The sequence below is a fragment of the Theropithecus gelada genome, chromosome 10, assembly GCF_003255815.1.
Source record: "Theropithecus gelada isolate Dixy chromosome 10, Tgel_1.0, whole genome shotgun sequence".
Taxonomy (NCBI): domain Eukaryota; kingdom Metazoa; phylum Chordata; class Mammalia; order Primates; family Cercopithecidae; genus Theropithecus; species Theropithecus gelada.
In genome coordinates this window covers 50910055-50925762 of record NC_037678.1, presented here as the reverse complement: position 1 = coordinate 50925762, position 15708 = coordinate 50910055, and the positions used below count along the sequence as shown (strand labels likewise).

The 15708-nt window shown below is 46.4% G+C and overlaps 1 protein-coding gene across 1 annotated transcript in view; it reads right to left on the bottom strand.

The window, feature by feature from the left end:
• Positions 1–15708, bottom strand: part of ATP9A (ATPase phospholipid transporting 9A (putative)) — a 132217-nt gene that overhangs the window by 38742 nt on the left and 77767 nt on the right. The window contains exon 14 of the mRNA XM_025399176.1: positions 557–718. Within this exon, the coding sequence (XP_025254961.1) occupies positions 557–718 (162 nt within the window). The remainder of the gene's footprint in view (positions 1–556; positions 719–15708) is intronic.

Here is a 15708-nt window from a genome sequence, read left to right as displayed (position 1 = left end):
AAATTCTTTTAGTAAGAATTTAAAAATTAAAACATTTTAAAAGAGCAAATAGAAAAACAACATATCAAATCAAATCAGACTCTTCAGATTGGCAAAATTTTTTAACGCGCCCGGCCACAAGGTATTCTTTTGGAGTGATGAAAATGTTTTGAAACATGAGGGCAGTGGTGGCTGAGCAACACTGTGAATGGACAAAATGCCACTGAATTTTTCACTTTAAAATGATGATATTATGTGAATTTGATTATGTGAATTTCACCTCAATAAAAAAATCCATATTTAATACTAAACAAAAGAGAATGAGCGATGTATTACCAAGAAATCCCCAATGGATGTTCTCTTTAACTTTCCTCCGGAACCAGGGACACCATAACCTGATCAGAGTTACAGGGTGTGTCCAATCAATGAACTAATTTCCTTTCTGCTTAGAGAATGATATTCCCTGGTTAGTCTGGGTGACAGATACCACAGTAAAGAGGGTTAGAAAGAATGTCAACCCACATGCAGCACACCTGGGGTTCTTAACCACTTTAAGCCATGAATAAAAACGACTCACCCGCACGATGATGCCCATACGTTTGCTTTCGTAGGTGAAAGGGAAGATCTGCAGGATGGTGAAGTTCAGGATCTGGTCGCCAGGGGTCCTCAGCTGCATGGAAGACTGGTCTCGGCCCACCAGGGTTAAGCCCACACTTTCAGTCCACTGTACCAGGGCCACCTAAACATAACACATGATCGCAGGTCAGATGCACAGCCGAGAATCCGGGTGCACAGGCTGTGCCGTGAACACAAAGGCGGAAGGGGGCTCAGAGACAGGGGAATGACAGCAGTCACTGCCCTTGGGGATGCCGAGTGCTAGCCCATGACAGTGTCTGTTCCTCTGGGTCTGTGAGGGCTCTCACACTGAAAGCTGCCCCTCTATAAGGCACAATTCATCTTTTCTAGGTTCAAAGCAGGCTGCACACCAGAGGCATGGCGGAAAGAGATGGCACAGGATTGACAGTGATTGCAACCGGGCGCAGTAGCTCAGGCCTGGAATCCCAGCACTTTGGGACGCTGAGACGGGCAGATCACCTGAGGTCAGGAGTTCCAGACCAGCCTGGCCAATATGGTGAAACCCTGTCTCTACTAAAAATACAAAAATTAGCCAAGCGTGGTGGCACGTGCCTGTAATCCCAGCTACTCAGGAGGCTGAGGCAGGAGAATCGCTTGAACCCAAGAGGCAGAGATGCAGTGAGCTGAGATCATGCCATCGCACTCCAGCCTGGTTGACACAGTGAGACTCTGTCCCCGTCCCCTCTCCCCCCGAAAAAAAGAGTGATTGGCACAATTATGGATCACTCCTGGAAGACTCTGCAACAAGTTAAACCACAAAAAAGGGAAGAGAATGCTGACTGACACAGCCCTTCACCTTCAGACTCTCCTTTCAGTCTCATGCACTGCACTGGGGGAGCGTCTTCAGTGGTTCTCAACTGGGCGACTCTGTCCCCCAGGGGACCTGCGGCGACATCTGGGGGAATTTGTACTTGTCACAACTGGAAGGAGGTAATGCTGGTATCCAGTGGTCAGAGGCCAGAGATGCTACAAAACATCCCGTAATGCACAGGACAGAACCCACCAGAGAATGATCTGGCCCCAAATGTCAACAGTGCTGAGGTGGAGAATACAGGTCACACAGAAGAGGAAACCGAGGCTCAGAGCAGTTAATGAAGTGCCCCAGGTGACAGCGCTGGCATGTGGTAAAGCTAGGCTAGGCTAGCACCTAGATCCTCCTGGTGCAAAGTTCCACAGCACACACTCTTCCCTTTCAGGAGGCACCATGCAGGTGTCGAGTCAGAACCTTCTCATGGCCTCAGTCAGATGTGCTCAGCTTAAGGTCAAAGGCATGACGGTTGCAAACTCCAAGACAGGGGCCAGAGTGGTGATGCAAATAGCGAAGAGGGCTGAGTGGGGGCTGTGGCAAGCAGGAGCCAGCCCCAACCAAAGGGGCTGCTGCCACTATACACACAGGTGACGGTTACTGCCCTGCAGGGACGAGGGCCAGGGTGGATGGAGCTTCCAGTTTCTCAAGAAAAAACAGAAATCTAGACTTCTCCTCAAGACGGCCTAACTGTACGCAACTGGCCAGGTGCTGTGACTCACACTTTTAATCCCAGCACTTGGGGAGGTTGACACAGGAGGATCACTTGAGCCCAGGAGGTTGAGACAAGCCCACGTAACACAGGCAGACCCCATGTCTAAAAACATTTTTTTTTAATTATTAGGGTGGTGGCTCATGCCTGTAATCCCAGAACTTTGGGAAGCTGAGGCAGGCAGATCACCTGAGGTCAGGAGTTCGAGACCAGCCTCGCCAACATGGTGAAATCTAGTCTCTACTAAAAATACAAAAATTGGCCGGGGGTGATGGCATGTGCCTATAATCCCAGCTACTCAGGAGGCTGAGGGAGGAGAATCTCTTGAACCTGGAAGGTAGACGTTGCAGTGAGTAAAGATCGCACTACCGCACTCCAGCCTGGGCAACACAGCGAGACTGTATCTCAAAAAAAAATTATTATTAGGGTGCGGCAGTGCATGCCTGTCGTTCCAGTTACTCAAGAGGTTGAGGTGGAAGGGTCATGATCCTGGGAGGTGGAGGCTACAGTGAGCCATAATGGTGCAAGAGTAAGACCCTGTCTCAAAGAAGTAATAATAAAATAAATGTAAGCAACGAATTCTCATGTTCTAAAAGCTCATGAAGAAAACATGTCTGCGGATGGATCTAGCCTAGGGTCTCCAGGAATTAAAATGAAATAGAGTGGGAAAGGGAAGAAAATATGGGGAAAGAGGAGAGGCAGGGAGGAGCCGGAGACCCCGCCCCTGCTTGCCCTTCACCCCTGCTGCCACAGGAGGGTGGCCCTGATGGGCATGGGGAAGCATGAACAGTATGAAGGGCCTGCACGTGCCTGCCGAGCTGGATGACAGGCTCATCATGCTTACTCCCGGGACAGTAGAGGCCTAGTGAGCTGCTCTTGGCTGGCAGCTGTGACAGGCTGGGAAAGGATCTGCTCCTAGGTCTAGCTGACCTCAGTAAGAGGCGCAAGGGACAGTAGTACCATCCCAGTTCATCAGATGCCCCTTCTTGAATCACAGGAGCCTAAGTCAGGGTGTGTGCACATCAGTACATCTTCAGTGGGGGGCCACCCCAACCTGCTATCACCCATTAGAAAGTTGACAGGAGGTGTGGCAGACAGAATAATGGCTCCCAAAGAAGCCCACGTCCTAATCCCCGGAACCTGAGAATGTGACCTGACATGGCAAAAGGAACTTTGCAGATGGGATTCAGCGTAAGGACCTTAATAGGCGGAGCTTATCCCAGACCATCCAGGTAGACCTGATAAGTCACAGGAGTAAAAGGGAACTGCTCCTGGTTACAACCAGAGAGAGACTCACGAACAGAAGAGTCAGAGAGACATGATCATGCAGACTTTGAGAATGAAGGAAGGGGCCATACACCAAAGAATGTGGGCAGCATCAAGGGGCTAGAAAAGGCAAAGCAACAGATTCTCCCCTAGAGCCTCAGCAGCAATGCAGCAATGGTCATCAAGCGACCTTGATCCTGTCTCGGTGAGACCCCCATCCCATGTCCACCCCTGATCTATAGAACTGTAAGAAAATCTATTTGTTTCATTTTAAAACAGATGCTGGCCAGTGCGGTGGCTCACGGCTGTAATCACAGCACTTTGGGAGGTTGAAGCAGGTGGATCATTTGAGGTCAGGAGTTCGAGACCAATCTGGCCAGCATGGTGAAATCCCATCTCTATTAAAATTACACAAATTAGGTGGACGTGGTGGCAGGCACCTGTAATCCCAGCTATCTCGGAAGCTGACACAGGAGAATTGCTTGAACCCCAGAGGTGGTGGTTGCAATGAGCCGAGATCGCACCACTGCACTCTAGCCTGGGCGACACAGTGAGACTCCATCACGAAAACAAAACAAAACAAACAAAACAAAAAACAGATGCACAATAATCTGGTACAGCAATAACAGGAAAGGAATACAGGAGGGCTTCCCATTTCAATGCCAAACAAGCTGTCACTTTATTCCCAACCAAGTCCAAAGGTACAGTGTCTACAAAAAACCAAGAAAGCAAAGGAAGGCCCTCCCACTTTCCTCTCATAAAGCTTAATCTTTAGAGGGAGAAGGGGAGGCAGCTTTGAGGAGGGAGTTGACAGGGGCTGTGGGTAGGTGATAGGGAGAGGGGTACTCGGGAGGCATCACCTCCACTGGAGGTGTCTGGTTATCTTTTTGTTTGTTTGTTTTTTTGAGATGGAGTTTCACTCTTGTCGCCTAGGCTGGAGTGCAATGGCGCGACCTCGGCTCACTACAACCTCTGCCTCCCGGGTTCAAGTGATTCTCCTGCCTCAGCCTCCCTAGTAGCTGGAATTATAGGCGCCTGCCACCACACCCAGCTAATTTTTTGTATTTTTTTTTAGTAGGACGGGTGTTTCACTATGTTGGCCAGGCTGGTCTCGAACTCCTGACCTCAGGTGATTCACCCACCTCAGCCTCCCAAAAGTGCTGAGATTACAGGCGTGAGCCACGGCGCCCGGCTCTATGTTTGGTTATCTTCAAGCCTAGTGGTAGGTAAGTCTAACTTTCTGCATGCCTTAAATAGTTCATGGTAATTGCTTTTTCACTGAGGATGGTGGAAGGTAAAGAGTCCATTTTCAGGGAATCCTGTAGCAGCCCAGCTGCCTCCTGTATGTCTGTTTAATCAGGATTCCTGCTGGGCGCAGTTGCTCACACCTATAATCCCAGCACTTTGGCAGGCTGAGGTGGGAAGATCGTTTGAGCCCAGGAGTTCAAGACCAGCCTGGGAAGAAGACCTCGTCTTTACAAAGATTAAAAAATTAGCCAAGGATGGTGGCACGCACCTGTAGTCCCAGCTACTGGAGAGGCTAAGATGGGAAGATTGATTGAGCCTGGGAGGCAGAGGCTACAGTAAGCTGAGACCATGCCACTGCACTCAAACCTGAGTGACAGAGTGAGACTCTGTCTCAAAAAAAAAAAAAAAAAAAAAACCCCTGGGGCTCCTCTCGAGTTCCCGTTCCTTTTACCAAGAGAGCTCTGCAGAAGCCACAAGGCAAAGGTATGCAGCTGTCCACCCCCAGTCCTTTCATTCTCTGGAACCCCTGGATGTCATCTTGGCTGACCTGCTATACCCTGAAGAAGAAATTAAGCTGGAGCTCAAAACTGGGGTTCCAGTCCCTGCTCTGCCCCCAGCACCCACAGGCCTCCACAAAATAAAGATCTTGAAGCAGATGACGATTTCTCATTTCTGCTCCAGCTCTGAAAATGTATCTTTATGCATCCTTAGTCTACTATGCTCAGATACCGAATTCAGTTTCTGTTGCTTCTATTAACTAAATTTACATTAGCAAGAAATTATTTTTCAACACTCTACCTTATTTAAGTTCAAGCCTAATGAGTCAGCCAGCACTAACTAGCTTTGAGCTTTGACCGGTGGAAGAAACTATCATACTGACCTCTAACTGTCAAAGAAAGGACCAATCAAGTAGCGGGTTTTTCTGTTTTTCTGTGTGTGTTTTTTTAGTTTTAGTCTTTGGCTACTGGTCTGCCTAAGTCTTTGAAAACTCATTCACTTAGTTATTTGTTTAATTCAATGGCTGTGCTATAGACAATGTTTATGTCCTGTAAAATTCATATGTTGAAACCTAATCCCCAATGTGATAGCAGTTGGAGATGGGGCCTTTGGGAGGTGATTAAGTCATGGGGGTGGGGTTCCTCATGAGTGGATGAGTACCTTTGTAAAAGAAACCCCAGAGAGCTCCCTCGCTCCTTCTGCCACGAGAAGTGAAAAGAGGGCCTTTTATCAGCCAGGAAACAGGCCCGCACTAGACACCAAATCTGCCAGTATGCTGACACAGGACTTCCCAGCCTCCAGGACCAGGAGAAATAACTTCTGTTGTTTACAAGATACCCAGTTGATGGTATTTTGTTGTAGCAGGCCAAACGGACTAAGATGCGCTAACTTTCAATACAGCCCTGTTTCGTCGGCTAATAATTGTCTTCCAAAGTTTAAAATTAACAAATCAGTAATGATTCGCATATATAAAATCATACCAGCCAGGCGCAGTAGCTCATGTCTGTAATCCCAGCACTATGGGAGGCCGAGGCAGGAGGATCACCTGAGGTCAGGAGTTCAAGACCAGCCTGGTCAACATAGTGAAACCCCATCTCTATAAAAATACAAAAATTAGCCAGGCATGATGGCGGGTGCCTTTAATCCCAGCTACTTGGGATGCTGAGGCAGGAGAATTGCTTGAACCCGGGAGGCAGAGGTTGCAGAGAGCAGAGACTGCACCACTGCATTCCATCCTGGGCGACAGAGAAAGACTGTCTCAAAAACAAAACAAAACAAAACAAGAACGTTCTCAGTCTCTTTGGGAGCTGATTCCAACAGGATCTGAGCCCTGCAGGAGTCCTTCCTTCTCCCCTTCCACTCTCCTCCATTTAGCTTAAATCAGTGTTAATGTAAAGCTACTTGCTAACAGAACACATAACATCCTCCAGAGTCCTACTCAGGCAAGACCAGTTTAGAAGTGAGGTACTCACCAACACCTCTCAATTGTGGGCCAGACAAACATCTGGGGAGTGAGCTGAGCTAACTGCATTCCCTCCCAAAATAAAGTGATATACAACAAGGTTACTTAACATTCTGGCAGTTCCGGGCTTCTGTTCAAAGAAATCACCCCTTATCACACAAGATAGAGGATTTCAGGGGCATGGGTCTCACTGCTGTTAAGAGCCTGAGTTAGGGTCTCAATAACTGCAGGTCAGGCCAGCAGCAGAAAACGCAGCCTCGTTAAGGTGGATGAATGAACAGATAAATTAGACGCGAACTAGATAAAATGCTGGAAAGGTAGAAAGGGCGGGAAGGGGATCTTGTCTCAGGAGTCTGTTGTGTTTTCTGCTTTGGGTGAAAAGAAATCAAAGGGGCAGGGCCCACACCTTTCCCTTCCTCAAATGCCCATCTGAGGAACTCATGCCAGAAACCATCCGTGAAAGGGCTTTTTCATCATTTCTTGGTCAGCAATAAACCACCTGTGACAAGTTTTTAAAGTTTTCTCTTTGTACCTGGGATGCTGTGCTTGGGAAATAAGCCAGATCACGCTCAGTAGCCTTGAATTCTTGTCACAAGCAGGATACACACCAATCATCAGAGCACGTACAATACGAGGCGGGAATGCGACATCTGATAAAAGGGGTTATTTGGTGGCATTCAGTAAGATAAATACTCAAGCTCACAAAGAGTCACCGGTCAGCCCTAATCCAGCCTTTCAAAATTATAAATCTATCCAAAGACACACGGTTTTCTTCACTCAATAAGAAAATACATTCAAATGCACCAGACAGTGGTTGCAGATTCAAATGACGACAGGGGTTGGGAGAGGAGCAGACAGGAGTAGGGCAGAGCCATGTGGGGGTCAGAAGAAAACTGAGGTAGCAGCTGCCCAGCCTGGCCAACCATTGCCAGGTAGAAGTTGGGCCCACTATTTCCAGACCTGATCTTTCTTGAGAAAAGCTAATTTTTATATAAAATCAAGTGATTTTTAAATACTGCTTCAATTTTTTTTTTTTTTTTAACACAGCATGAAACAAACAAAAGACAGCCCGCCAGGAATCTGCGGAAGAGACAGTTGCATGAAAGGTCACTTCTTGCTGGACGCAGTGGCTCATGCCTGGAATCCCAACACCTTGGGAGGCTGAGGTGGGTGGATCACCTGAGGTCTGGAGTTCAAGACGAGCCTGGCCAACATAGTGAAAATCCATCTCTACTAAAAAAAGTACAAAACATTAGCTGGGCGTGGTGGTGGGCGCCTGTAATCCCAGCTACTCAGGAGGCTGAGGCAGTGGAATTGCTTGAACCCGGGAGGCGGAGGTTGCAGTGAGCTGAGATCATACTACCGCACTCCAGCCTGGGCAACAGAGCAAGACTCTGTCTCAAATAAATAAATAAATAGTCACTTTTTGATCCAAATGTCTTATACTTGAAACTGAACTTCCTATCACTTGACTCTGATAAAAATAAATACTTAAGAAGAAAGAACAGCATCATCTTCCTAAAATGTGATCATTAAGAAATGACTATTTATGGGCCGGGCACGGTGGCTCACGCCTGTAATCCCAGCACTTTGTGGGGCCAAGGAGGGATCACTTGAGGTCAGGAGTTCAAGACCAGCCTGTGCAACATGGTGAAACTCCGTCTCTACTAAAAATACAAAAAAGTAGCCAGGCATGGTGGCACACGCCTGTAATGCCAGCTACTGGGGAGGCTGAGACAGAAGACTCACTTAAAGCCGGGAGGCGGAGGTTGCAATGAGCTGAGATTGTGGCACGGCACTCCAGCCTGGGCAACAGAGTGAGACTTCACCTCAAAACAAACAAATAAATAAACTAAAAATACAAAATTATCCGTGCATGGTGGCGTGTGCCTCTAGTCCCAGCTACCCTGGAGGTTGAGGCAGGAGAATCGCTGGAACCCAGGAGGTGGAGGTTGCAGCGAGCCAAGATTGCGCCACTGCACTCCAGCCTGGGTGACAGAGCAAGACTCTGCCTCAAAAAAGAAAAAGGAAAAGAAAAAAAAGTAATGACTATTTATTAACTCCATTCTGAGCCAACACTAATACCACACGGTACAGAGCTTTTGCCTCGATGGCCCAGGGATAAGCTAACACCAAGGGAGGCACATCTGACAGTTTCCTACAGTGTCTGTACAACACTGTCCAGCCCTGCTCAAACAGCCCCCACTGTCTTCCTCTGAACAACCACAGTCCTTCGGTGGTTAATCAATAACACGGATGGAGGAGGTCCTCTACAGTTCCTGACCTCTGTCCTTTGACCTTACCCCTTGGGTCCAAGGTCATGGCAACGTGGTGGTAAAACTCCAGCACCCTCCTAAATCTTTCTGCTTCACACTCCGAGCTCATTTGGGTACACATCTGAATGCTGTCATTGTCTGGACCTGAGGCTGAGGCTCAGACTATGCCCAGGCATTGAGGGGAACTGCATACATCTTATGGTTCACCAAGAATGTGCTCATAAAAAAACAAACCAACCGACCTCGTAGCTGCAGAAGGACCACAAGATTGCCTGCCCTCTCCGGCGCCATGTACTTGAGCTCCCTGGCAGTTTTTACACTCACATTCAGCAACAAGGTCAAGACGACGCAAAAGGAGACAACTAGGACCTTTCACACACATGGTCACAGATGTGCAGAGAGAATATGGAAGGCAACACATCATGGCATGATTTACGATAACCAAAAGTGGGAAACCTCCTAAATGGTAAGCTTGGGAGACAGAACAAACAATCTGTGGTGTACGTAGGCAGAAGAATATTGTATAGCCATTAAAAATCCTCTTATTGGCCCAGTGCAGTGCTTAAGCCTATAATCCCAGCACTCTGGGAGGCTGAGGCAGGACAACTGCTTGAGTTCTGGAGTTTAAGATTGGCCTGGGCAACATAGCAAGACCCCCATTGCTACAATAAAATACAAAAATTATCCAGGTCTGGTGGCATGCGCCTCTCATCCCAGCTACTTGGGAGGCTGAGGCGAGAGGACTGCTTGAGGCCAGGAGGTCGAGGCTTCAATGAGCCAAGATTGCACCACTATATTCCAGCCTGGGCAATACAGCAAGATCCTATCTCAGAAAAATAAGTAAAACACACTAAAAAAGAAACAAATTCTGTCACTTGCAGCAACATGGATGGAACTGGAAGTTGTTACGTGAAACATGCTCATTTTAATTTTCCTTTCTAAGGGATGAATCCGAATGAGGTTGGCAGTAAAGGCAAGATACTCAGAAGGTAGGCTGTCAGGGTCTGGTAGAAAAAGGCTTATTTTCACCAAACTCGGAAGCTTCCCCAGATGAGAAAAGAGGGAAGCATTTTGCAGATGTAGATGTAGGCTGAGGTGGGTGGGTCACAAGGTCAGGAGTTTGAGACCAGCCCGGCCAATATGGTGAAATCCCATCTATACTAAAAATACAAAAATTAGCTGGGTATGGTGGCATGCACCTGTAGTCCCAGCTGCTCGGGAGGCCAAGGCAGGAGAATCACTTGAACCCAGGAGGGGGAGGTTGCAGTGAGCCAAGATCACGCCACTGCACTCCAGCCTGGGTGACAGAGCGAGAATCCGTCCCAAAAAATATATATATACATATTTTTTTTTTTAATGAAGGGTGCGGGTCATTCTAATACACGCAAATAATTATCTCTGCAAGGATACTCAGATATTAATAACAGTGGGTGCCTCACAGGAAGAAGCCTGGGAGAATGGAAGTCAGGGAAGGAGAGAGACGGGCTTCTCACTCTGTGCCACGAGCATGTGCTAGCCACGCAGATACTCTGCATGTTACCTCACGCTGCTGATGCATTGCTCTGGAATTATTCAGCTATTCAACGCAGGGTGAAATACGGCAAGCAGCTTTCATTCGTACACACACATGTGCATCCATGTGCACACACATACTCATACGGTACATGGGCAAATACATCACACACACACACACACACACATATGCCTGCACACAAGCATAAGTCCAAAGAAATGTGAAAGTCATATGACTTTCTTTTAGTTTATTTTTTTGAGACAGTCTCGCCCTGTTGCCCAGGCTCAAGTGCAGTGGTGCAATCTCAGAAAGCCATGTGACTTTCTAAAGGACGTTACTTAATTCACCCTCCTTCCTGTTCAATTATGCATACTACAGCATGATTCTGTACTGGTCCTCTCTCTCTCTCTCTCTATATATATATATACACACACACACAAAGTAAATATTATTTTATATATTATGTCAATATTTATTTAAATTATATTTGTTTACATTATATATTTATATAATATAGTTTACATAATATATATTTGTTTACATAACATATATTTATATAATATGTAAACATTTACATATTATATAAATATAAATGTGCATGTCTTACATATTATATAAATACACATAAAATAAAATAAAAATATATATATATTTAAATATGCATGTATTTAGAAGGAGTCTGAGAAAATCTATACCAGAACATAAACAGTAGTAGTTAAAGCCAGGTGGTAAAAATCACAAGTTATTTTTTATCTTCTTTTTGATTCTATAATTCCTCCCTTTTCTGTAGTGAAGACATTAGTACTTGTGATTTTAAAAGCTTTTTTGGCCAGGCGTGGTGGCTGACACTTACAATCCTAGCACTTTGGGAGGCCAAGGTGGGTGGATCATTTGAGGTTAGGAGTTCGAGACCAGCCTGGCCAACATGGTGAAACCCTGTCTCTACTAAAAATACAAAAATTAGTCAGGCATGGTGGTGGGTGCCTGTAGTCCCAGCTACTCAGGAGGCTGAGGCAGGAGAATGGTTTGAACCCGGGAGGTGGAGATTGTGGTGAGCCAAGATCACACCACTGCACTCCAGCCTGGATGACAGAGTGAGACTGTCTCAAAAGCACCCGGCCAAAAAAAAAAAATTTTTTTTAATATGAAAGAGAATTCATGGAAAAGACAAGTGAATGAGCCATGGACAGAGCTGATCCTAGCTGCTTGCAGGACAGCACCTCCTGGCTCACACCAAGAAACAAAGGCTTGGAAAGTTGCATTATCACCATGGCCCCCACTCCCACTCTCCACCACCCCCCACCCCCGACACCCCACTCTCAACGCTGTGGAACATCCTGGAAATGGTGGGATGTTGTCAGGGCCGAGGCCGGCTGGCTCCAGCATCTGAGCAGTGCTCCTCCGGGTCCGACTGTATCCATTTCATTTCCCTGGTGAGTTACTGTACGGTGGCAGGGAGGGCCCAGCGCCCCCAGGCTGTAATCAATAGCTGAATAAAGACACTTCAAGGTTCCCAAACTGGAATGTACACAGGAAACCAATTTAGGAAATCCTGCTTTCTGTTACAGGAAATGAATCCTACGCCAACTGGTAGAAATTACTCCAGCAGCTCCCAAGTAAAATGCATACTGGTTTCTATACATCTTCCATAAACTGACCTTGCCTAGACTAGCAATGTTTTATTGATATTGAATTTCAAAGGCATGATTCTAGAGCCAGCCAAGTCTATGTGGAATCCTACAGGGACTTGGAAACAGTACGACTTTCTGAAAGATTTCACTTGAACTAGATTTAGCCTCCTTTGAGCCTCATGAGGCATTTAGATAAACCTATTTGTATTTGGCAGTAGTTTAGAAGGCTGATCAGGAAGACATTAACAACGACTATATCTTTAGTAAGATTATGGGTTACTTTTTACTTTTCTGATAATGCATTCAAGTGTTCTGCTATAGCCATAAAATAACTATGCAATGCAAAATCATAAAAGTTGTTAAAAAACAAACAAAAAACACACATACACGCAACGCCGGGCGCAAGGGCTCACGCCTGTAATCCCAGCACTTTATGAGGCCAAGGCGGGCGGATCATGAGGTCAGGAAATCGAGACCATCCTGGCTAAAACAGTTAAACCCCATCTCTACTAAAAATACAAAAAAATTAGCCGGGCGAGGTGGCGGGCGCCTGTAGTCCCAGCTACTGGGGAGACTGAGGCAGGAGAATGGCATGAACCTGGAAGGCGGAGCTTGCAGTGAGCTGAGATTGCACCACTGCAGTCCAGACTTGGCGACAGAGCAAGTCTCCGTATCAAAAAAAAAAAAAACCACACACACACAGCAAAAAGGTAACACTAGCCTCTGAAGACACCAAAGACCAAAGGAAAAGTAGTTCTTTTTTTAATCTCAATCATGATTCAGAATCTTAGAAAAACAAGACCAATCTGAATTCAAGTGCAATTCATCCACAGAAGAGATAAAGTACCATGAGAAAAAGGGGCCGAGAAGCACAAAGCATTCCATGACACATTTACCCTCACGGAAAAATCTTGGCACAGCCCTAAAACAAATACATCCAAGTCCAGTGGGAACAGAGGAGCGGGCGACAGGCGTTAAAGCCTCCAGAGATGCCGACATGAGCATCAGGGGTCTCGGGCAGGACTTGCTTCTCAGACCATCAGCATCTGGAGCTTGCTCAAATTTGAATTCTGCCAGGCACAGTGGTTACGCCTGTAATCCCAGTACTTTAGGAGGCCAAGGCAGGTAGATCGCTTAAGGTCAGGAGTTTGAGACCAGCCTGGCCAACATGGTGAAAACCCTGTCTCTACTAAAAATACAAAAATTAGCCAGGAATGGTGGCGCATGTCTGTAATCCCAGCTATTTTGGGAAGTTGAGGTACAAGAATCGTTTGAACCCAGAAGGTGGAGGCTGCAGTGAGCCGAGATCACACCACTGCACTCCAACCTGGGTGACAGAGCAAGAAAAAAAAAAAAAAGTCTTGGCACGGTGGCTCATGCCTGTATTCCTAGCACTTCGGGAGGCCGAAGGATCACTGAGGTCAGGAGCTCAAATAAAATAAAATAAATTTGAATTCCATCAAATACCCACAGGTTACTGGTTCCCAGTCCATAGCTACCAAAAATATGGCCCTCTCTGACATCGTTATCCCATAGTATCATTCCCAAAGGGAAAAACAGACTAAACCTGCCAAGCCACAGAAAGAAGAAATGATGACAAACCTGGTCACTTACTACGGCACATGTCCAAGTAGATTAGGACAATCACCCAAACCTACCCTCCCTCCCCCTCTGTCTTTCTGCACACAATTCCCACCTCAGAAGCTGGCCAGGGGGTGCAACATTTTTCACTCCTAAAAAGCCTGGTTCAAATGTCAACAGCCACAGATGAACTGGGTTTGATAGCTTGAGCTGTTCCACAAACACCCTGCAGACTGGAAGGAGGAGTCTCCCAGGTGACAAATCCCGCCACCTAAAAAAGGGAGAAAGCAGCACCGGGACAGGGAAGGTGACACTCAAGTGTTATTTCATTTGTGAACTTTGGAAAAGATTTTCACTGTGCCATCCCCCAACTGCCGGGAACCGCAGGCTCACCGATACTTGCAAATTAGTCCGGAACTTTAGGAGCCCCATTCTTCCTAAAATGAATTTAAAAAATAATTGGGATTCCTCCCGATGTTGGTAGAAGAGTTAAATGGTTAAAAAAAAAAAAATTCTGGGAAGCACTCTGGCCATAGTTACCATGAGCCTTACACTCATTTAAAGCCGGGCATGGTGGCGCATGCCTGTAGTCCTGACTACTCAGGAGGCTGAGGTGGGAGGATGGCTCGTACCCAGGAGTTCAAGGCTGCAGTGAGCCACGATTGCACCTGTCAAGAGCCGCTGTACTACTCCAGCCTCGGCAACATAGTGAGACCCCATCTCTAAAAAAAAAATACTCAGCCGGGCGCGGTGGCTCAAGCCTGTAATCTCAGCACTTTGGGAGGCCGAGACGGGCTGATCACGAGGTCAGGAGATCGAGACCATCCTGGCTAACACTATGAAATCCCATCTCTACTAAAAAAAAATACAAAAAAACTAGCTGGGCGAGGTGGCAGGCGCCTGTAGTCCCAGCTACTTGCGAGGCTGAGGCAGGAGAATGGCGTAAACCCGGGAGGCGGAGCTTGCAGTGAGCTGAGATCCGGCCACTGTACTCCAGCCTGGGTGACAGAGCGAGACTCCGCCTCAAAAAAAAAAAAAAAAATTCATTCATTTTGACCCACAAGATATATGACTGCCTACTCAGGGCCTCACAACTGTGGGGGTTCCATGGCACAGATCTGGAGGCACAGCAAGCCTAAGTAACTGCCCAAGTGTGGAGCTGGATCCCAGGAGTGAGTCACACGCTATATACTGTGTCACACAAGCCTCCTCCCCAGGGTCCTGGGGCTGCTGTCTTGTTCAGCACTGTCCTCGCAGTGCTAGTCTACTCAAAAGTATCTCTTGAATTCACAAACCCAATCACGCCACTTCTAGAATTAGAAGGTTTAAGGATGTTCGTTGCAAAATACTTATAAATATCGTTGCTAAAAATTAGGAATAACCTAAGTTCCTACAATATGAGAAGTTTCAATTATGAGAATAGTTAAGATATTATAATGGGCACATGCACAGGTAGCAATTCTTAAAGAATGTTTTTAATAATATTCAAGATGGTTGGAAACAGAAATGATAAAATAGTAAGTGAAAAAAGGAGGATACAAACTATACCTATAGGAAAATTCACATTTTAAAAAGTAAATTAAGATATTGAAAGGTGGCCAGGTGCTGCGGCTCACGCCTAAAATCCCAGCACTCTGAGAGACGGAGCCGGGAAGATCGTGCCACTGCACTCCAGCCTGGGCGACAGAGCAAAACAAAAACAAACAAACAAACAAACAACACCTCAACAAAAAGACAAATAGACCAAGTAAAAATGGGTAAAGGATATGGATAGACATTTTTCCAAAGAAGATATATAAATGGCCAATAAGTACATGAAAAGATGTTCAACATTAGGAGCCATCAGGAAAACACAAATCAAAACCACAATGAGATACCGCTCCACACTGACTAGGACGTCCAGAATCCAAAGAACTGACAGTAACAAGTATTGACCAAGATGTGGAGAAATGGAAACTGTCATACGTTGCTGGTAGATACATAAAACGGTGCAGCCACTTTTAGAAAACAGATCCTCAAAAGGTTAACTATAGAGTCACCATAGGACGCTGCCAACCCACTTCTAGGCATATACCCAAGAGAAACAGAAATCTACACCCAC